General features: G+C 34.9%; 1 protein-coding gene across 6 annotated transcripts in view; it reads left to right on the top strand.

The window, feature by feature from the left end:
• The window catches only part of SCN2A (sodium voltage-gated channel alpha subunit 2), a 150,409-nt gene that overhangs the window by 96,830 nt on the left and 31,383 nt on the right, over window positions 1-22,196 (top strand). For all 6 annotated transcript variants that reach the window (XM_007450058.1, XM_007450059.1, XM_007450060.1 and 3 more), the window contains 3 exons: window positions 3,787-3,960; window positions 5,857-6,213; window positions 11,823-12,302. In XM_007450058.1, coding sequence (XP_007450120.1) covers window positions 3,787-3,960; window positions 5,857-6,213; window positions 11,823-12,302 — 1,011 coding nt within the window. The remainder of the gene's footprint in view (window positions 1-3,786; window positions 3,961-5,856; window positions 6,214-11,822; window positions 12,303-22,196) is intronic.

Genomic DNA, 22,196 nt, shown 5'->3' with positions numbered 1-22,196 from the left:
CAGGAATGAAGAGGGGACATCACTATTGATCTTACAGAAATAGAAAGGAGTATACAGAGTACTATAAATAATTGTACCAACAAATTAGATAACCTAGAGGAAATGGGAAAATTCCTAGAAAGTAACAAACCACTGAAACTGACTCAAGAAGAAATAGAAAATATGAAAAAACTTATAACAAGTAAAAATTGAATTAGTAATCAAAAAATATTCCCACAAAGGAAAGCCTAGGCCCAGATGATTTCTTTGGTGAATCCTACCAAATATTTAAAGAATTAACACCAATCCTTCACAAATTGTTCCAAAAAAAAAAAAGAATAGAAGGAAATACTTCCCAAGAGTTTGGAATTTAAAGCTGACCAAGATGGAGAAATTGAACAAAGACTTTGGGCTTTCCTTTAAAACCCCAAAGGGGTTACACTTAAGGAGTAAAGGCTATGTCAGAGAACCAGAAGATTCAACTAGGACAAAGAGCAAACCGAAATAGCTGTGCCCTACTTAAGTATTAAACCTAGTGGCCAACCTATAATTTAACTTCCTGCTAGGACAAAAATCAGTACTTTTTAGAGGAAAATAATTGAATCAAAACTCTCTACAATACATTATTCACATCACATAAAAAATTACATGATATATGAAGAAATAGGAAACTGTAACTTTAGTTGAGAGAAAAAAATACTCAATAGAAATAGATCCAGAGATGGCTGAATTACTAAAATTAGCATTAAAGGACTTTAGAGGACCTATTATAAATACATTTAACAAATTGAAGGAAAAAAATGGTCATCAAGAATAAACAGGTGGAGAATATAAGCAGAAAAAATGGAAACTATATAAAAGAATTATCTAGACATTTTGGAACTGAAAAGTACAAATTCTAAAATGAAAAATTCACTGGATGAGTTTAAAAGAAAATTGCAGGTGTCAGAAGAAAGTGTCAAACTTGAAGCAAACCAGCAGAAATTATCCAATTTGAACAGCAGAGAAAAACTTACAGGAAAAATGAACTAAGTCACACTAATCTGCAGAATAACATCAAGTGGTCTAATATTTACATAAGGGAGACTCAGAAGGACAAAAGAGAGAATGGAACAAAACAAATATTTGGAGAAATAATGGCCAAAATGTTCTCAAATTTGGTGAAAGATATTAACTTAGACACCTTAATATTAAATTGTAAAATTTCAGTGAACATCAACAAGGATAAATATAAAATTAACTCCATTGGGCACATCTTAGCCAAGCTGTAAAAGCAAAAGAAACTTTTAGAAGCAGCCAGAAGAAAAATATATATTATATACAGGGGATTAACATCTTGTCAGAAACAGTTCAGGCCATAAGAAAGTGGCCTGATGAAAAAAAGAAAAAAAGAAGTTAAAACATTATTCTGTGGTGAAACTATCTATCAAAAACTAGTGTGGGGCCTCCCTGGTGGCGCAGTGGTTGAGAGTCCGCCTGCCGATGCAGGGGATATGGGTTCGTGCCCCGGTCCGGGAGGATCCCACATGCCGCGGAGCGGCTGGGCCCGTGAGCCATGGCCGCTGAGCTTGCGCGTCCGGCAACGGGAAAGGCCACGACAGTGAGAGGCCCACATATCGCAAAAAAAAAAAAAAAAAAAAAAAAAAAAAACTAGTGTGAAATAAAGAATTTTAATATAAACAAAACCTTAAAAATGTTGTTACACTGGAATTATGCTGCAAGAAATGCTGAAGGAAGTTCTTCAGGCTGAACGGGAAGAATGTATTAGATGGAAATTTGAGAATGATGGTCACTAGAAATGAATAAATGTGGGTAAATAGAAAATACTGGGTTTTTTTCCCTTATCTTAATTTCTTGAAAAGACAACTGATTATTTAAAGCAAGCGTTTATAGCATATGTAAGTATAAAATATAAGAAAATATTAGCACATGTGGTTGGGGTGGCCAAGATTTCTTGGAAAAGAGACAAAAAAGTGCTATACATTATTTAAATATTTATAGAATATTCAAACGATAGAATTCTACTCAACAATAAAAGGAGGAAAAACTGGTAATACATGCATGGGTGAATTTCAACTTGAAGTATTCAAGAGATATTTGGAAAAGTTAGCAAGACTCTCATGTTTCTGAGCTGGCCACCGAGGTAGAGAGTCATTCCATTTACTGAGTTAGCAAATATCAGAAGAGAAGCAAGGTTGTGCAGAGAAAGTGATGAAATGAATTTTGGACCTGTTGAATTTGAGGTACCTGTGAGACAGTTATCCAGTGGAGGTGTTGAATAAGGAAATAAGGATGTAGTTCTGGAATTCAGGGGATATGCTTGAATGGGAAAATAGATCTCAAAATGTAAAGTTATTGTAAAAAGAAAATTAGATTAAGAAGGTTGAGGACAGAAAGACCTCTGAAAAAATCCAGTGTTGAATGATTTGTTGGAGGAGGAAAAGCAACTGAGAAGTATCCAGGGAGATGTGGATCACTGAAGCCAGGACAGAAACTATTTCAAGGAACAAGGAACAGACAACGTTGTGAAAAACTCCTAAAGAGGCAAGCAAGATAACTATTAAAAGTTCAATTGAATTTATCAGTGGCAGTTTCGGTTATGTTGGTGAAATTGGTTAAAGCAGTTTGTGCGGCTGGCAGGTCAGGGGGTAAGTTAAAGAAATGGAACTAGTGAGTATAGACAAGTACACAAACTCTTAAGTTGGGCTATGAAGAGAGGACAGATGGTGGTAGCTAATGGGGGAAGTAGAATGCAAGGAGAGTTTCTTTTATGATGCTGGTGGTAGTTTTAAGGTGGAGAGGGCCTGAGTATCTGTTGATACTTGTAAAATCCCAAAAGGAAGCAGTCAGTAGCAGGAAGAGGTTGAAACTACAGGTTAATTGAGAAAGTGAATTCTTCAGGAAGTCCAAAGAAGATACATAATTGCAGCTGCAGAAATCAGAGCAAAGCAGTGACATGTCTTTAATTTTTAACAGGAAAAAAAAAACAAAGTATGGTGTGGATGTAAGTAGTTTGGTAGATATAAGGAAACTGAGTAAGTTCAGGTTGACTGACTTCCATTACCTCTGAGATGCAGAAGTACTGAGAGTGGAGAATAAAGAAAAATGGTTGAAGACACGTGGAAAATTTAAAATAGTTGTAGAGAAAGAAAATGGAGAATAGAGAATGCTGCTTCTCTTTGGCCAGGAAAATAAATTTTTTTTTAAAAGCATCCTTAACATCTATAGGGCTAGTGGTGACCTTGTTTATTACAGCCAATATAAAGCCTTTTTAGCAGCAGCCTTGCCTGCAAGGCCAAGGGAGGGAACCAAACTTTTGGTAATTATTTGGTGAGTTTTTGGAGGGCTAGGGAGAAGAATATTAATTTTATTGTCTTAATTCTTGTATTCTTTATCACTTGATAAACCTTAAATATAGTAAACAATTAAATATTGATTTGAATACACACCATTTGAGGACACTAATTTCCTGGACCCAAACCAATTTTTTAATTTTTTTTGCGGTACGTGGGCCTCTCACTGTTGTGGCCTCTCCCATTGCGGAGCACAGGCTCCGGACGCGCAGGCTCAGCGGCCATGGCTCACGGGCCCAGCCACTCCGCGGCATGTGGGATCTTCCCGGACCGGGGCACGATCCTGTGTCCCCTGCATTGGCAGGCGGACTCTCAACCACTGCGCCACCAGGGAAGCCCCCAAACCAATTTTTAAAACTCAGAATTGAATTGTGATTTGTTGGGACTAAATTAAATTGCTCAATAGTTATGTTTTCAAGAGTCTTCACTTGTGTAATAAACATTTCTCCCTTAGGTCTTCACTGGGATTTTCACAGCAGAAATGTTTCTAAAGATAATTGCCATGGATCCATATTATTACTTTCAAGAAGGCTGGAATATTTTTGATGGTTTAATTGTGAGCCTTAGTTTAATGGAACTTGGTTTGGCAAACGTGGAAGGATTGTCAGTTCTCCGATCATTTCGACTGGTAAATTAACTGAGAGTAAACATAATGTTTTTATAAATAATTTAATTAGTAGTCACTCTTTTCTAGAAAAAAATTACAAGATTTCCCATAGCTTTAATATTATTTGAATATACTTCTAACAAAGCAGGTGGTAATTTCTTCTTCCTCATAGTTTTAATGCATAGATTAAGTTTATTCAAATGAACAGGCAATAGTAATTGAATGGCAAGGCTAATGGGGAGAGAGAAAATGGAGGTCATAGATAAACCCATATCAAATTAAACAGCACAGTATGTACCTCTCAGCTATATAGGGTTTGCTTACCCATGATAAGGCTTGGTTGGGGCTTTGGGTGGGCTCATCTTTCTACCAGAGGCTAAGGGATTATGGAGTTGCCCACTTTGCCCCCGTAGAAGCCAAGACCCGGGACTGGGTAGGGTGTGCAGGGAAAGAAGACAGAGCTCCTATACATCTGCTCCTTCAGCCAGGTCAGGAAGTCACCAAATACACTCTCTGAGAAGAGTTGCCTGTGTTATACTTTAATTTTAAAGAAAGGGTCTTTCATTTGATCTTTATATTTCAAAAGTTTATGGATCTTTTACAGGTGAGCCAAAATATCACTTGACACATTTCCATTTGAAGTTTGGTATGTTTTACTGTGCTGTTTATTTGAGTTGGCTCTAACTTTTTGTGATTTACTTTGAAACAACAGAGGTTGTATATAGTTAGTAAAGACAGATTCTTATAGGCAACTTATCTTAACAGTGATTAGTTTCAAGACTTTGTTGTGAAGTCTGTTTAGAAACTCCCTTACCACTTTCAAATTTGTGTTAAGATCCTTAGAGCTGTGATTTCCTTTCCTAGTCTTCATGGATAGCTGTAGATCTTAATTTGAAGCTAGAAGGATGCAAAAAAACAAAAAACAAATATTAGCAATGATTATATAACAAGTAAATATGGGCAACTACTTTTAAGAAGCTTAGTAAATCTTTGTGATAATGTGATGCAGTTTGGGGAGATAGAAGGCATAATATCATCAGTGTCTTGCTTAGTATATCAGGCCCTTTTGCATTAATTATTCTCTGGGAATAAATTAAAATTTTTGGTTCTTATATCTGCTCCTTTGGGTCACTTAGTTGCCATTAAATAATGCACTACTCTTGACCTGACATTTACTGAAGCATCAGAAATAAAATGCTGCTGCTATTTAATGGTAAATGGTACTCTAGAGGCTTCTAATACAACCAATGTGTCAGGCACAGTAGTGGAGAGCCATTCCACACTATAATGAGTTGATTAATTAAATCACTGAAGACGTAAAGGTTGACAAAATACAGCTTTTTACTCAAGTCCAAGTATTTCTTCCTTGAATATAATAAATCTCCTTTAAAATACAGCCTAATATTACAGCAAGCTACAGATATAGCAGTCCAGAGATTTAAAGAAATTAGTTGGTTTTTCTCTTGTACCTTAATATAAGGGTTGTTTGCACTTGTGCATTTCAGCATTATATTTCAAGTACACTGAAAAATATATCCACTTTGAGCTTTTAAATAATGAGAGCCTCTACTTTTCTGAAAGAGTCTTTTCTAATTAATCACCACTAATGTTAGATATCTCAGTTCCTTACAGAAAAGCAAAAAGAATAGTATAAATGCTTATGTAAGATTCAGGAATATTTGGTGAATCTTATTCTTTGAATGCTGATGAAAAACTGTATAATTATTTTATTTACAATATAAACTATTTCAAAATGAAAAATATCCCATGGTAGCAAACTAATACATTTGCCAGATAATAGTTGGCACATGAATAATCCATCACCTAAAATTGAGACACTGTAGATTTTTCCTATAAACAAATATGCAGATTCTTCAGAATGCAGACCAGTAATGGCCTTCTTGCTTTTTTTTCCAGCTCAGAGTTTTCAAATTGGCAAAATCTTGGCCAACTCTGAACATGCTGATAAAGATCATTGGCAATTCCGTGGGGGCTCTGGGTAACCTCACCTTGGTGTTGGCCATCATTGTCTTCATTTTTGCCGTGGTCGGCATGCAGCTCTTTGGTAAGAGCTACAAAGAATGTGTCTGCAAGATTTCCAATGATTGTGAACTCCCGCGCTGGCACATGCATGACTTCTTCCACTCCTTCCTGATTGTGTTCCGAGTGCTGTGTGGAGAGTGGATAGAGACCATGTGGGACTGCATGGAGGTCGCCGGTCAAACCATGTGCCTTACTGTCTTCATGATGGTCATGGTCATTGGAAACCTGGTGGTATGTGGTAAAACATTTTTCTCATTTTCAGTAAAAGACAATGTAACCATGAAAAAGTATGTTCAACTGAGGAATGTTTTGAATGTTGTTTTTTTAAACTAATTCTCAATTTTCATGATGGCAGGAGTCAGGTATAGCTCAGACTTGAAATCCACATGAACTCTTTTTAAATATTTCCTTATTCATTATTTTTATCTTTTCCAATTTTATTGAGCTATAATTGATATGCAACATAAACTCTTAAAATGTCTTTTGAACCAAAGCTGTTCTTCATCTCTGTACCTCTTATTGATCATGGAGAGGGCCATTTTTGGCTTTTATGTTTCAGTTCTTGTACTAAAGCATGGAAGTGCCATGAAGAACAGTCATTCATTTTATTTATAAGTACTAATAATTGTATCACTTGAAAATGTTTCAAATTTGGGTTATCTACAAGTTGGAGTTAAAAAAAAATAGTGATAATCTCAGTCCATTAAAAGCACATAAGGTAATTGTTGCCTAGAAACTACAGTATGAACAAGTAACACTGACCCAAGAATCACTTGTTTATCACTTCTGTGTAAAATGAACCATGTCCAACACATCTCTGCTGAGTCCTGGAGGCATGGGAAAGATGATAGGAAGATATATGTGGCATTGTGATATGACATTTACCTAAACAGGAGTAAAAATAGGAACTAGTAAGTGAAAAAATGTGAAAGTGAAGTGTTATATGTCAAGTTCACAAGATGGAAACTTTGCTTTACAGTGGCAAGGATGATCAGGCAAGGCTTTGTCAAGGAGTTCAGACCTGAAATATCTTTACTGAGATGTAAGATTTACCTCGGTAAGAAGAAAGGTAGACTGTCCCAAGCCAGGGAACAGTGGACCCAGTGGTTGGGGAAGAAAGGACAGTAGATTCTCTAAGAGGGATCAGGCTCTTATACTTTAAATATAAAGTTATTATACTAAGGTGCTTGATTAGGCCCCAGTCCAGTGGAATAGTCATAACCAGTATTTTAAAGTATGCAATTTATAGACTTAATTTCCTTTCATAGCAAAGTAACTTCCAACTCCCCAGAGGAAAAGAAAAGGGAGGGGGAAAAAAAGCAAAAGATTATCATTTATTTCTATTTATCCCAAGATTTCAACCTCCTCAGTATTAGCATAGATAATTCTGACCTCTTCTTAAAATAACAACAAACATGAACAGTGTACAATCCAAAAATATGAACAGTGGCCTAAAACAATAAACATTTATTAATTATTTCATAGTTTCTGTGGGACTGAAATTTGGGGGCACCTTATCTGGGTGCTTCTGGCTTTGGGTCTGTCATAAGGTTGCTATCAAGATGTTGGCAGGGAACTCAGTTATCTTGACTAAGACGGGAGGATCAGCTTCTAAGAAGGCTCACTCTCATGGCTATTGCAGGCAGTCCCAATTCCTCTTTGTTGGCTGTTGGTAGAAGGCTTCAGTTTTTCTCCACATGTATCTCACCATAGGGTTGTTGATTATTTCATGACATGGCAATTGGCTTCTCCCAGAGCAGGTGACACAAAACAAAGGGCAAGGAGAAAGCCCTCTTTATGTTCTAATCTTGAAGTCATGTACTGTCACTTCTGCCATATTGTATTCATTAGAAGCTAGTCACTAAAAAGAACTCACACTTAAGAAAAAGGGATTAGGCTTTCACTTTTGAAGAGAAGAGTATCAAATAATTTATACACACACACATATATATATATATATATATATATATATATATATATATATTTTTTTTTTTTTTTGGTTTTGACCATGCTGCGTGGCATGCAGGATCTTAGTTCCCCAACCAGGGATCAAACCCGTGCCCCCTGCAATGGAAGTGTGGAGTCCTAACCACTGGACTGCCAGGGAATTCCCCTGTAGATTTATTTTAAAGCCACCACAATTCCGAATACAACTTGCTTGCTTTCAGAAAAGTGCAGTATTGCATAGAACAGAAAGAAATGGTCATAGGGTTAATAGAAAAGAAACAAAGAAAAGGTCATAGGTTTGATTTTAGATTTGATTTGATTTCATTTATATATTTGGCATACATTGGAAGAAAAGAATAAAAGGCAGAGAACAGAACCCTTTATGACAACAATGAGTGAGCAGATCAGACACAAGCAACAGGGAATTCATAGTGGGAGTAGTAGAAAGTAAGTTTGGGGCTGAACTGTGTAGAGTTTAATTTATGAAAAGGCTGACTGCATAACAAAATTGGAGTTTTTCTGTAGGCAATTCAGAGCTACAGATGGCTTTTTATCAGGAAAGTGACAATGAGCAAGTGGGATTTTTGTAGAATTCATGTAGCCAGAAAACAGAGTGAATTTAAAGAGAAGGAAACTCAACATATCACATGTCATCTATTAGTTTACTGAAATAAGACACATGTCTCTAACTGTACGGAGGATTCAAGTTGAAAAGAGAATTTCAGGAAGTATCCATACCTATGGATGACATTTAATATTAATTTGGATATGCATAAAAAGATATAGCCTATAAAATAATAATTTCCATCTATTGGCATAAATTTAAATTCTGTATATTAAAATTTTTTTTTTTTAATTTTTGGGTGCATTGGGTCTTTGTTGCTGTGCGCGGGCTTTCTCTAGTTGCGGCGAGCCGGGGCTACTCTTCGTTGCAGTGCACGGGCTTCTCATTGTGATGGCTTCTCTTGTTGCGGAGCACGGGCTCTAGGCACACGGGCTTCAGTAACTGTGGCACGTGGGCTCAGTAGTTGTGGCTTGCAAGCTCTAGAGCGCAGGCTTAGTAGTTGTGGCGCATGGGCTTAGTTGCTCCGCGGCATGTGGGATCTTCCCAGACCAGGGCTGAAACCCATGTTCCCTGCATTGGCAGGTGGATTCTCAACCACTGTGCCACCAGGGAAGCCCTAAGTTCTGTACATTTTTTAAAAAATTAAAGAATCTCCCCTTTTTTTTTTTACTATAAGTTAAAAAATATTCCTCCTTTTGTGATATCTTGGATATTTTTTCTGGAGTAACTAGGTAGTAATAGTATCTGTCATGTTTACCACTATTAAGGAAATGTGTTCATATCACATTTGCTTAAATAAGACTGACTGAAACTGATGCAGTGCCTCCTACAATCCTTCCTTCTCATCCTCACCAGAAAGGATAATGTACCCCAAAGACAAGCTGACATAACCTCCTGTTAACACATGTAAACTTCTGTATGGTGCTCCACCATGAGAAGTGTGAGTAACCACTGCCTAGTCCACAGACAAGACAGAGGTTTGGCCACAGACTGCTTTTCCCCAGGCTCTTATTCTTGGTTTGCTAACACTATGGCCAGAAATCCTTTTATAGGTTCAAGGCAAGTGCTGCAGAAGGAAAATACGATTTTTTGAAGATTAACACTTCTAGAAGTAGCCACCGCAGTCTCGTCTATGTCTAAGAGAAGGTGGAGCATTAGCACACAGGAGGGATGTGAAAGTTTTGGGTTCTTCTCACCAATTAGGAATCAGGATGAAGGGACTTCCCTGGCGGTCCAGTAGTTAGGACTCCACATGTCCACTGCAGGGGGCACAATCCCTGGTTGGGAACTAAGATCCTGCGTGCCCGCGGTGCAGCCAAAAAAAAAAAAAAATAGAATCAGGATGGAGACAGTATTGATACGTGCAATATATTTCAATCCTGAACCCCAAATGGAAATTATTATTCCAAGAGACTGGGGGACGTGTGAGTCATTTTCACTCAATGAGCTATCAGGTCTGCCCATGACCACATGTGAGACAGGTTTCCAGGTTTCAGTCCCTGAGTAAGCCAGTTGAACTGTATTCCCTTAAATTGCCTTTGATCACAACCAACACCTTGGCCAGTTGTTATGCAGATCAATCCCCTGTGGTAACAAAGGAGCCCTAGAAAGAGATTAGCTTGCTCACACAAACATTTCCAAGAAAAAAGGTAAATTGAAAGAAAGTATAACAGAGGGCAGGTTGTATCGTAGTATTAATAACAGTGATAATAACAGCTATACTTTCTCAAGGGTTTACCATGTGCCAATAGCTTTGTGAGAGCCACATGGATTTTCTAATTGAATCCTTACAACAATCTTGTAAGCTTAGCACTGGGAAAGTTGACAGAAACTGGATTCTTACCCAACATTATAATTCTAATGAGAAAGGGGAGCAGGCCATATAGATACAACAGTAAATGACACAAGTAGATAGATACCTGTTCCAATACTTGGAAGAGGAACTATAAGTTGGATCTCACTCTGGGAAGGTTGATTGATATTTGTCAAGAAAAAGTTCCTAATAGAAAAGTTCATTAATAAACCTTAGGAAATCAAATCTAGAAAAAAAATATGGTACCAAAATTCACTTTTATAATGGATAAACCCCAAATGTAGCATTTAATTTTTTTCTCTTGCATCTGTTTTTTCATCCAAAAAGTAAATTCAAGGCAAATCACAATAAAATATAACTTTATTGGTAAATTTCTGATGTGAAGGAGCAGGTCTTAGTATGAATACTAGCAGATGTGGTATAGCAATTGAAAGATGTCAATATAGACTCACAGAATTATGTGCAGTCCTTGTTGGGTCTTATAGGTTTCTACCTTTCTTACCACAATTGGTTAGACTAACTCATACTGGTTAGACAAAGGAACTCTGAGCCTCATTAGCTTATTGGAAAGATAGGAATATAGCAAGAATGCAGCATCCTTTTCATTGGAGTTTTACTTAAAATTTTTCCTAGGATTCCTCTTCTGTACTATTTACTTTTTGTCTTTGGATCCCTTCAGGGCCATATCCTTCTTTTTTGTTCTGTATGCTTGAATAGTCAGGGATTCATGAACATTATCAATCAAATTCTGAAAAAAATTATATTACTTGGTCTTGTGCCTATGGGAGTACTCTGTTCCTTAGTAAATTACCTCTCTTTGAGTGTACACAGTGGGTTTATGGTCACTAATCTTTTCACTCACTCATATCAGTGGGTCCTATTTTTGGAGACCCAAGTTATAGACTAATTAGTGGTCTCTAACCATTTCTTTATAGTATTTCCAACCACTGTATAAATCTAGTGGCCATTATTTTCTGAACCAAAAACTGGGAACTTTGATCTAACAGTAGGTATATATATTTTTTAAATAGACAAGTTATCCAAAGTGCAAAAATTCGTACAAACACATAAAAATAAAATCATATTTAAATATATTGGAATCATCTTTGGCTTCAGGAATAAAACTATAATAAATTATCAGTGTCCTGGAAAACCCAAGTTACATGGGGAAAATACTTAACATCCCAATAAAAGGTTTTTTCTTTTTCACTGTATAGATATCTAGATAGCTAAAATTTTAAATTTGGAATTGAACTTAATATAGAAGTTTTACAGAACAGTGGTTTCAGTAATTGTGCAATGACTAAAAAGGAATTAGTGTTAATAGTATTGTTTTATATTGGCCAGGTATTTATTTCATTCACCTTTTTTTTTTTTCCAGGATAGCTTACCATAAACTAGAAAGAATACCTATCAGCAAAAAGTGAGGTGTAAGAACAGTTTTGGAAAATTTGTAGTTCGGAGCAATAGAAACAACAGAATGTTTTGATCACCAATTTTCCTATTGTGTTTTAGGTTCTGAACCTCTTCCTGGCCTTACTCTTGAGTTCATTCAGTTCTGACAATCTTGCCGCCACTGATGATGATAATGAAATGAATAATCTCCAGATTGCTGTGGGAAGGATGCAGAAAGGAATTGATTATGTTAAAAGAAAAATACGTGAATTTATTCAGAAAGCCTTTGTTAGAAAGCAGAAAGCTTTAGATGAAATTAAACCTCTTGAAGATCTAAATAACAAAAAAGACAGCTGTATTTCCAACCATACCACCATAGAAATAGGCAAAGACCTCAATTATCTCAAAGATGGAAATGGAACTACCAGTGGCATAGGCAGCAGTGTAGAAAAATATGTTGTGGATGAAAGTGATTACATGTCCTTTATAAACAACCCCAGCCTCACTGTGACTGTACCAATTGCTGTCGGAGAATCTGACTTTGAAAATCTAAATACTGAAGAATTCAGCAGCGAGTCAGATATGGAGGAAAGCAAAGAGGTAGGAATTTCTACGTCAGAAGATATTTTGGTGTTATGTATGCTTTAAACTATCAGACTTTTAAAAATTATATTTTCTTTCTGTAAGAAAATAGGAAATATCTATTGACACAATTTCTATGGCAAAATTGGCAATAGATAAATTGACAGTACCTTAATATATAACTAGACAAATGATACGTTGACTCATTTTTTCAAATATTCACCATTTTGAATTATTGATAATATGAATATTCAGATTAATATGAATTTTTGAGGATTTTAAATAATTTTTGGTTTGTGAACTGTGCCTCAGTTTATACACTTTCTTCCTTATAATTCTCCCACAATGGTGGTTTTTTTGTATGTACTAGAGCAATACTTGGTCAGAGGGCAGTTCCAATTCTCATTTTGCTACATTCTTGGCTCTTATGGAATAATTTATAAACTGTGATCTTATTTAGTTTTCACAGGCATATTTATTAATAGAAGTATGATTGGGATATTGACTTGCTATTTACATTTAGTTTCATGTTTCCTGACGTAAATTTTTAAAAGAAGTGGAGGTAGTGATGAAGAATCAGGTTGAAAATGTTTTTAACCCTACTGAACCCAGTACATGCTCTCTAAACGAACAAAAAGCCTTGATACATTATAGAATGTAAAATTCTAAATTTACCAACTACAGTTAAGAGTCTTGGTAGTTTAAAGAATTCTTTGATTTACTAGAAGAGTATAAATACCAGGATATGTTCTTGGTTTGTTTATATGTTAATAAGCACAGAGTTGGGAATAAAGAGAAGGAATTAAAACCTTGATGTTTAACTACACAAAAATGAAGACAGAATTCCCAACAATTAAAGCTTGCATAAACAAATGAAAATAACAACGAAAAACAAAGATTCATTCTTTTTTTTTCATTTGAAGTGATTGGCAGGGAACAAAAATACCTCTATTATTATTCTCATCCTAAGAAAGATGATTTGGGGGAGTCTGAGATGCTGAAGGGTACAGTTTAAGTAGTGCAACAAAGTCACAAAAATTAGGGATCAGTTAATAAAATTATGAGCAAAAATATATTCCTAAGAAAGGAACCTTAGATATTTCAATCAGTATTACTATATTTATTCTATAATATTACTGAAGAAGACTCTCTTTCCATTTGTTCTTGTTTGTAAGATAGGTAGTATTGCTAATTCAGTGATTACATAGAAGTAGATGTTAAATGTGAAATCCAGAGAAAGTTTAAATATAGGTACTAAAATTAGCATATAGGTAACAAGGCCATAGCTACTAGTTTCACAAAATAACAGATGAGATTAAAGGGGAAAATTTTAAAACCTTATAGCCTGGGACAAATAATTGCTGTAATTAGTTGAACTCAATTGTTCACTAATAAGATCATTATTTTAAAACTGACTAATACCTTAAGATCTAGTTAATAAAATGTTGGATAAGCGTATTTGATTGGGCTATGCTGAACGGGTGGGGACTAACTTCTGGCATTGTATATTACTAGAAACTAAAGTCAGCATTTGGAAGATAGAATTCGGTCATTAAATTTTAATATATATTCCCCTCTCATTATTTTGACATTATACCTAATAGCAAATATGTCCCTTACAGTACGGAAGTCAATTTTTATTTTTAGCTAGTAAAAAATATATTAAATAAGAATGAATTATGGAGAATCAAATGTTGAAGCCATCAGTCAATTTAAACTTCCGGCTGAGGATCTTTTGAGGTATGGTTAACTCATCATCCAGTCTTCCTAATTTTCAGAAATTTTAAAGCCTCAGACTTCTCCAAAGGAGCATGTATTTTGCCTCATCTCAAACCATTGTGTTTGACAGAGAATTCTCTAGTTAAGGTGGGGCTTATAGAAGGAAAAATCCAAACTCTTCCCAGTTTCTCTTGTTACCATTAAGCTTTTTTCATCTGTTTTCTGTTTGAGTTAGGTACTCCAAAGTAATATATGTGAAGTCAATACTTTGGAATTGGAGGCAGAGAACTGATCTGCCAGTTGAAAGTAGACAGAATTATTTTATTGCTTTAGCTGTAGAGTCCTTTCAATACTTTCCCATCATAGTGATTGTTACTTGTGTGCTAAAATTTATTATTTGGTGAAATTTTTAATTATGGCTTTATATCAGACTTCCTAAATATAAGCTCATAGACAAATAAAGGATTAGAGCAATAGTCTAGGAAGGGGCTATGTGCATGTTTTAATTTTTTGGTATTTTACCTTGTAACTGTACACTAGAAAACAAAAAAGAACTGACATAATTATTCAAGAATTGCAAATATTCCCACCTCAGATATCTTTTTAGTGTTCTGCCTTCAAGTTAGTTTTGTCTGGTCATTTTCTTAACTGGTAGGTTTGGATTGTGCTGTTAAATATCACATGTGGAGTATTAATAAATGGAATAAGGCTAATTGACATTCTTTTCTAAATGATTTGAAAAATTAAAGGAAAAAAACAGAGCACCTTTTAATTTTTGGAATGCCTAATGAATTCCTTTTTATAGGGCAGACTAACCAAGTGGACTAACCAAGAGGTTGTTTAGGTGGTTGAACTAAATCCTCTTCTATTTTATCTTTGCCAAATTTGTGTGATTCTTTGACAGCTTTCTGTAGATTCTCTAGAGTATATTATTTTAAATTCATATCTTAATTATATGTTTTAACTCATGTTATTTTGACTATATATAATGTAATTCCTTTCATACTTTGTGATTTTGAATGACTGATTTTTCTTTGATTGAGTTTTAATAATGTTGAAGCCACAATGATTATTTTTCAAAGTGAAATTTACTAGTGCAATATGGTGACCTTCACTGCTTACCATTCTTACTTCTCACAGGGGTAAAATCAAGCTGGAGCCATCAAGAATGCAGCTCTGGTGTTTTTTAACCAGCCAGAGGCTCGTGCCACCACTTTTATCCAGGTTACCTAAGCAAGTTGTACATATATAAATATAATTAGTTTCTAAATGAATTTTGACTGGCCTGCATGTTACTCAGCTACATTCCTTGCCCATCCATTGGCAGTAAAATAAAAACATGCACAGCTGCTCTTATGCTGAGTCATAAAGCATGGTCAGGCAAGTCTGGCAACGCTAACTTTTTTTAAAAAATGAGTTAGCTGCTAATTTTCTTCCATAGATTTTTATAGAAATTACATTCAGTGAAAAGTAAAAGTGCATGCCTTTATGAATTATTTAGTTACCATTTAACATTACAGAGTTTTGAACGTGCTAAGGGTCTAAAAGGAGAAATATAAGATACTCTGAAAAGCTCTTGCAGAAAGCTTTCTCTCCCCTGCCCTTTTCTTAAATGAATAAAGCCCCAATGAGTGTACTTTGTTGGTATTTCTTTGTTCAGTGTCATATTAAATTTTTCTGAAGGGTAATCTGCAAATTAAAGCAATCCCTTATTCATGTGCAAACTTCCTAAAGGATGTTTTGATGTGATTAGAATGTAAATGAATTGGAATGTTTTGTTTTGGCTGCTACCAGCATGGGTACAATTTTTATCTGCTTCATTTCAGAGAAAATGCCATCTCTCTATTTAGAACTTTACCAAAAGTTCTTTGTATTTAGAATACAATTCCCTTGGAGAATCTGTTGATATTTACCCCTAAAACTCTTAAGAATGAAAGAAAAGGAAATACATTTTATACACCAAAAGAAAGGAAGGAAGCAATGAAGGAAGGAAGGAAGGAAGGAAGGAAGGAAGGAAGGAAATAAGTGTTATAGGTGGTATATTCATTCTGAAAAGAGATCTGGAATCCAATTTCTTCATCGTGTTGCTCCTCTGTACTTGGTGTTTTTGTCTCTCTTTTATTTCATCCAGACCTGCTGGGAAACTTTCTCTTGAAGAATATTATTTAAATATATCATGCACTGCAAATTCATATAGGAAGAGAATCAGTGTGAGCTTTTGCTCCTTTCGTGTTTATTAAATGAAGGGACCTCCCAGTCCCGCAACTAAGGCAGTGAATGTAACACCTTTCTATGGGCTCCATTTGGAGGGCCTTTCATTTCCTGATGTTGAAATCACAGTTTTGTGCTAAAATATGTTAACCAAATTGCTCAACCCAATTTAGTTATTTTCAAGAAATGTTAATTAAATGCTTTGTCACTTAGATGCAGTTTGCTCTCCTTCTACCATTAAAATCGTAAAACAACCCTAACATAAGCATATTAGCCTCTTTGGAAGGAGCAATAATCATGCCATTTTGGGAATATTCTTTTATATCTTAGAACAAAATATTCAGTCACTGGCACTGAACATTCATGAAAGAAAATGCCTTATATTGGAGGAATGAAACCAATATCATTGGTCATATAAAGTGAGACCCAAGGTAAAAAATGCTCACAACTAAACACAGATACATACTAAAAACATATACACAGGGACTAGAGAGAATTATTTTTCCCTATTATATGTTAATTCTTCAGAAAAATGTGAGATTTGACTCCTTAGGATAATGGCTTGTTTTTCCTAGTTTCTTAGAAAGAGGTAAGTTAGTTTTCTTATTCTCTGAGTATCATTTTCCAAGTTCCTGTGTAGAGAGGTGTATGAGGGAAAGTGACAATCAGGAGTATTGTCTACCAGTATTTAAGAGATTTAGCCGGAGTAAGTGTGGTGGAACACAAACTAAGTAGAACTGATGCAAATGACTTCATTTATTCTCACCCTTACATTATTACACTTTCCAACTTCCTTGAATATGTCTCTGGCCAGAAAACATTGTCTGCTCCCTAAAAGAGTAGTATACTGAATTCCAACACAATGGGTAGGAAGGGAGAGAAGGATGTGTAGAGATTGTTTGGGTAAGCAGTGGTAGAGTGGTTTCAATAGAAACCCATCTATAATTTTATACTGGAGAATGTGTAGTCTCAAGGGAAAGTTTTCCAGTGGGATAGTGATTAAAGGATAAAAAAAGCTCTAAATATCCTTAACGTAAGAACAAAATTGACCAAACGTGTCTTTGGGGCACTGTTAATATGCTGAGGGGTAGGTCAGCACGACATAAGGGTTACTTTTGCCATCCCAAGAAATATTTAAGACCCTGCTATTTATGGACTATAGAATTTTATAATATATCTATTATAGAGACAAAAAAGATTATCTGATAATATAGTATGATGATAATGATAGTTTTGATTTTGCCTTCTTCCTTATTAAGAAGAGCAGTTTCTTTCTAGTATTAATGTATCACTTTGGCCTTAGGCCTATCCCAAAGTAAGCATAACCATCACTTTCATTGTTTCGATGTTAAGATTTTTCATGTAAAATGACCTAGAGTTCTTTAAGTACAGATTAGGATCCATGTGGAACAAAAGATTGCCATTTGTGGTGACCAAAATAGTTAGAGATGGAATATTTGATTTAATCTATATTTGAATTATCTCTTTTTAAAAAAAAATTCCAATTTCTTTTATTGACTAAGTTTAGAATATACATTTTCCCCAAAATATATGCAATATTTACTAATTACATTTTCTCAAAAATATATCTTAACTTCATAATGAGAAAAAAAAGTGTGCCTTTGAAAAACTTAACAAGAAGTGATGTTTTCCCTCCCTTTTTCTGTTGTGATTAATTATTTTCAAAAATACTTTTACTTTCTGAAAGAAGGACTATGAGTTTGGCATGTAGATGTTTAACAATAGTTTGGAAAGTAAAAGAAGTATAATGTTTAAAAACGTGAAGTGAAATACTGTGTGTCTTGAAATTTATTTATTACATCATTAAGCAAAATATGATTCTGCCCTGTTTAACTCCTGTGATTATAATTCCCCAGCACTTAGAGGAATCCAGCAGATTTTCAATAGTAAGTGCCCTGCAACATGAAGTTTTCACTAAAAAAAAAAGTTCAGGGCTTCCCTGGTGGCGCAGTGGTTGAGGGTCCGCCTGCCGATGCAGGGGACACGGGTTCGTGCCCCGGTCCGGGAGGATCCCACATGCCGTGGAGCGGCTGGGCCCGTGAGCCATGGCCGCTGAGCCTGCGCGTCCGGAGCCTGTGCTCCGCAACGGAAGAGGCCACAACAGTGAGAGGCCCACGTACCGCAAAAAAAAAAAAAAAAAAAAAAAGTTCAGCTAATATTTTCATCTGAAAATAAATGATTGTCAATGCCAGGCATAGCAAATAACAGTTTGTTATTCCTGTTTGATCTCTTGACTATCCTGACATTGAGGGAACATCCATATTTTCTTAAAGGTTGAGTAAGGAAGGGCTGTTCTAACAACATCATTCAGTCCACTTGTCTTCCAGCAAATAAGCACAAATAATAAAAAAGGAACCTAAACATCTAAATTTTAACAAAAGGAAGAATAGAACTTGAAAATAAAAAACTGGTTCTATTTCTAAGTAGTTAATATGTTGGTCTCTTACTCATGTGGCATTTTACAATGAATGGTGCCTAGATTGGAGAATTTACAAATAATCTTTATTTGAAAATTCTTCTTTTAAGTATATGAGTACTAATAATTCCATAAAATGATGTGTATTTGATAATTCTAATTGGTGAATTTGCACTGTAGTTAAAATTAATCATAATTATGACCTTATCTGAAGCTGAAGAGTTTTATATTCTTAATTTGATTCATTTGGTTTTTATTGGCTCTTTATACATTTTAACTGTTTTCGTCAACATATTTTATGATATTATATTTGCCTCTTATGTGATTTTAAGAAAGTCATTGAATTGATGTTATCAAGAAGGATTTTATAAATCAGAATTTCTTGCCTATATCTCAAGCTTATTGTTTAAAGTAAACTTTTGTTTATAAAATATCCCAACATATGTTTAGCTTCACTCTACATTAATACATATAAAGATATGAATATAAGAAACTAAGTGCATGGTCATGAAACATGGGAATCAACAGTATCCCAACACTATCTTGAACCTACGATGTTTAATTATATATCACATCTACTAAATGTTTTAAATTGATAAAGATTGGCTTGACTTATGGATCATCAAAGAAATTCTCTAGGGAATCCTAGCAAAGTGGGGTACAGAAAACCTAGAGTCCAGCTACTGACTCAGTATGACTTTTGACAAGATGATTAAAGCCACATTTCCTTCTCTAACTAGACCCTGGGTTAATTGGTGTTGAGGATTAATGTGTACCCTAGATTTTTTATTTGTAAACCAAATAAAGTTATTCAAGTAATAAATGTGACAGGTAGATCCTGTGCTGTTCCACATCAGGGAAAAGATGGAGAAGGTTGATACTGCCTTTCCTTAGAGAGGTTCCATTCTTTGCTGGGATTGTAGATCCATGTACGTAGAATAGAAACAGGAAAAACATTGTCAAAATGAGTCAGTCTTAGTTTTCCTGACTCCAGAGTTAAAGTACAGTTTACTTCATAGTTTCATCATAGGTCTTGTTAATTGGAAGCCTGATGTTTAGACAGCACTTCAAATTCTAAGGGTTGTTGGTCATTACCTACACAATTTAGAATCTTGAAGGATTTGTGTTTCTCAGTACTTACATGAGAATATTATATGTATTCCCTTGAATGTAAAAGTAAGTATTAGATTGGAGGTGTTAAAAGTAGTTAGTGGTAGAATAAAATAGTGCATGCATTGGTCATTCATTCATTTACCCAATGAACATCTATTAAACACAAACATTGTGATGGGTCCTAGGGATGCAGAGATGGCAAAAGCATGATGTTTGCTTCGAAAGATTGGTGAGATACATCTTCTAGAAAAGCAGAATACTTTTATGTTGTACTTTTGAAAAAGTAATGATTTGACCTTTAAATATATAAATGTTTGGCTTCAATTAAAACGGTATCTATTAATTCTATGTCAGTACTAAGGCACTGCACTAAATGAAAGGCATTGTAGTTGATGTTACGGAGATCCTCTGGAAACTTTTGAACCAAGATTCCCTGGAATGTGTTGTCTGGTGACTTCTCCCAATCACTGTCAAGAACTAGCCTTCATTCTGTTATGAAGAAGTTCATTCATTCATTCATTCATTTTAAAAAAATTGTTGAGTACCTGACGTGTAATATAGCCAGCACTGATGCAGCCTCTGATGCAGTCATTTGCCAATGTGGAGTGCCCTGAATATGGATTCTCATTTACCCCCAGCTCATCCCCCAATCTGTAACTGCAGTGTTATCCTTTTTTCCTAAAAGGAATGTTTTCCATTTGTTATTGTGGGCTGTTTGTAGTTAGATGATATATGACCAAGCTTCACTTATTCTGATTACCTATGTCATGTTTCAATATCCAGTAAATGATAAGATCAGTATTTTCAGGTCCCTAATGTGTAACAGCTTTATGTGAATCAGATGGATGGGATTGATAGGTTAATTTAGCCATTTCTTAGTCAATTACATGTTTATAAACACAGCTACACTTATCAAAGAAAGAGTCTAATCAAAAAATGAAGGACAGGAAATTAGAAAAAGTCATATAATATTTCATTTAAAACAAAATATATTCAAATTTTAACAGTAAAGATATTATAATTGAGTATCTGTCTAGTATTGTGATATACTTGGTGAGTAGAAAAAGAAATCAACAAACTTCAGGCACCTTATAATATATAATCCTTGATTTAAGTAGTTTGGTTAGATTTAAAAATAATCCTGAACGAGTTCTAACTGAGGATACATATATATTTATGCTTCTATCATTGGTATTGTTAAATTACACATGCAAAAGCATTTTCAGTCTTATCTATAGCTTATATAAATATTTTTACTTTATCAGCACCACTATGCCAAGGAAATATTTTATATAAAGAAAATTATTTTCAGGAAATAAAGGAGCTAGCTTCCTCTGGAAATCCATAGAATCCTTAGCCCAAATATAATGTTTCCAGTACTGACTACAACATCTATTTTAGAGTGGGTTCAACATATTTCAATGTGCATTTTATCATATGCTTACCTCATCCCCTTTATAAAGTAGCTCCTATCAGCTCAGCCATTTCCTAATGTTATGCACTAATGGTAATAACATTGTAACAGGTCCGAGAATGCTGTGGCCCAAACTACTCTGATTCCATGTGGCACTCATACCTGGCCCTGTGTCATTCCTACAGCATTTTAAGACCAGGTTAAAGACTGGATCCCTTCATTTATACTGATCCCATGAACAACCTGACCTGGCTAAAGTTTGTTGTATTTCAAGATTTAAAACAACTTCTTTCTATTATATTTTTCTTTTGGTGGTATTTGATTTAACCTAAACAAAAACAAAACAACAACCAAAGATTCATTTCTGCCTTTATTAACCGGAGAGGTAAGAGTGCCAGAGTAACAAGTAGTTTCCAAATGCACAATGAAACACAGGAGTGCATTGGCCAAAGAGAATGCAAAATATCAGCTCTTGCTATAAAGCTAACAATGTGCTGCTCTTTTCAGAATTAGAAAACTATAGAATATATTTAATAACAACAAGTGGTATATGTTTTCATGTCAATGAAAAGTGGGTAAATTTAGATTGTTGCTGTTTATGTGCATCTGATCAAATCTTTTCTGCATTTGACATGAAAATACACTCATACAGCTTTTGTTGGTTGGGTCACAATTTTAGAATAAAACAAACTAGACCATTTGCAAACTAATTTACAAAAGCAAGATCACAGACCACAATACTACTCTGGCAGCTTACGTAAGCTCTCTGCATGATTTTATTTCAGAATCTCTCTCTATACAGGAGCTTAATCAAAAATTATTTAAGTTGTTAGCACCATATTTTTAAAGGAAAAAATTTTGTGGCGCTGTATCTAATCTTGTGACCCCCACCTCTACTAAAGCGGACTGGCATTATGTTTAAGATATTCTTAAATTACAGATCAAGGAAATGAATACAGAAGACTTAAGGGCACGCCTTTGAAATTTTTATATTGTAGATTAAAGAAAATATTTTAAA

The sequence above is a fragment of the Lipotes vexillifer genome, unplaced genomic scaffold (assembly GCF_000442215.2).
Source record: "Lipotes vexillifer unplaced genomic scaffold, Lipotes_vexillifer_v1.1 scaffold330, whole genome shotgun sequence".
In the NCBI taxonomy this organism is placed as follows: Eukaryota; Metazoa; Chordata; class Mammalia; order Artiodactyla; family Lipotidae; genus Lipotes; species Lipotes vexillifer.
The sequence above is the reverse complement of the archived record's forward strand: the minus strand, read 5'-3'. Positions and strand labels throughout refer to the sequence as shown.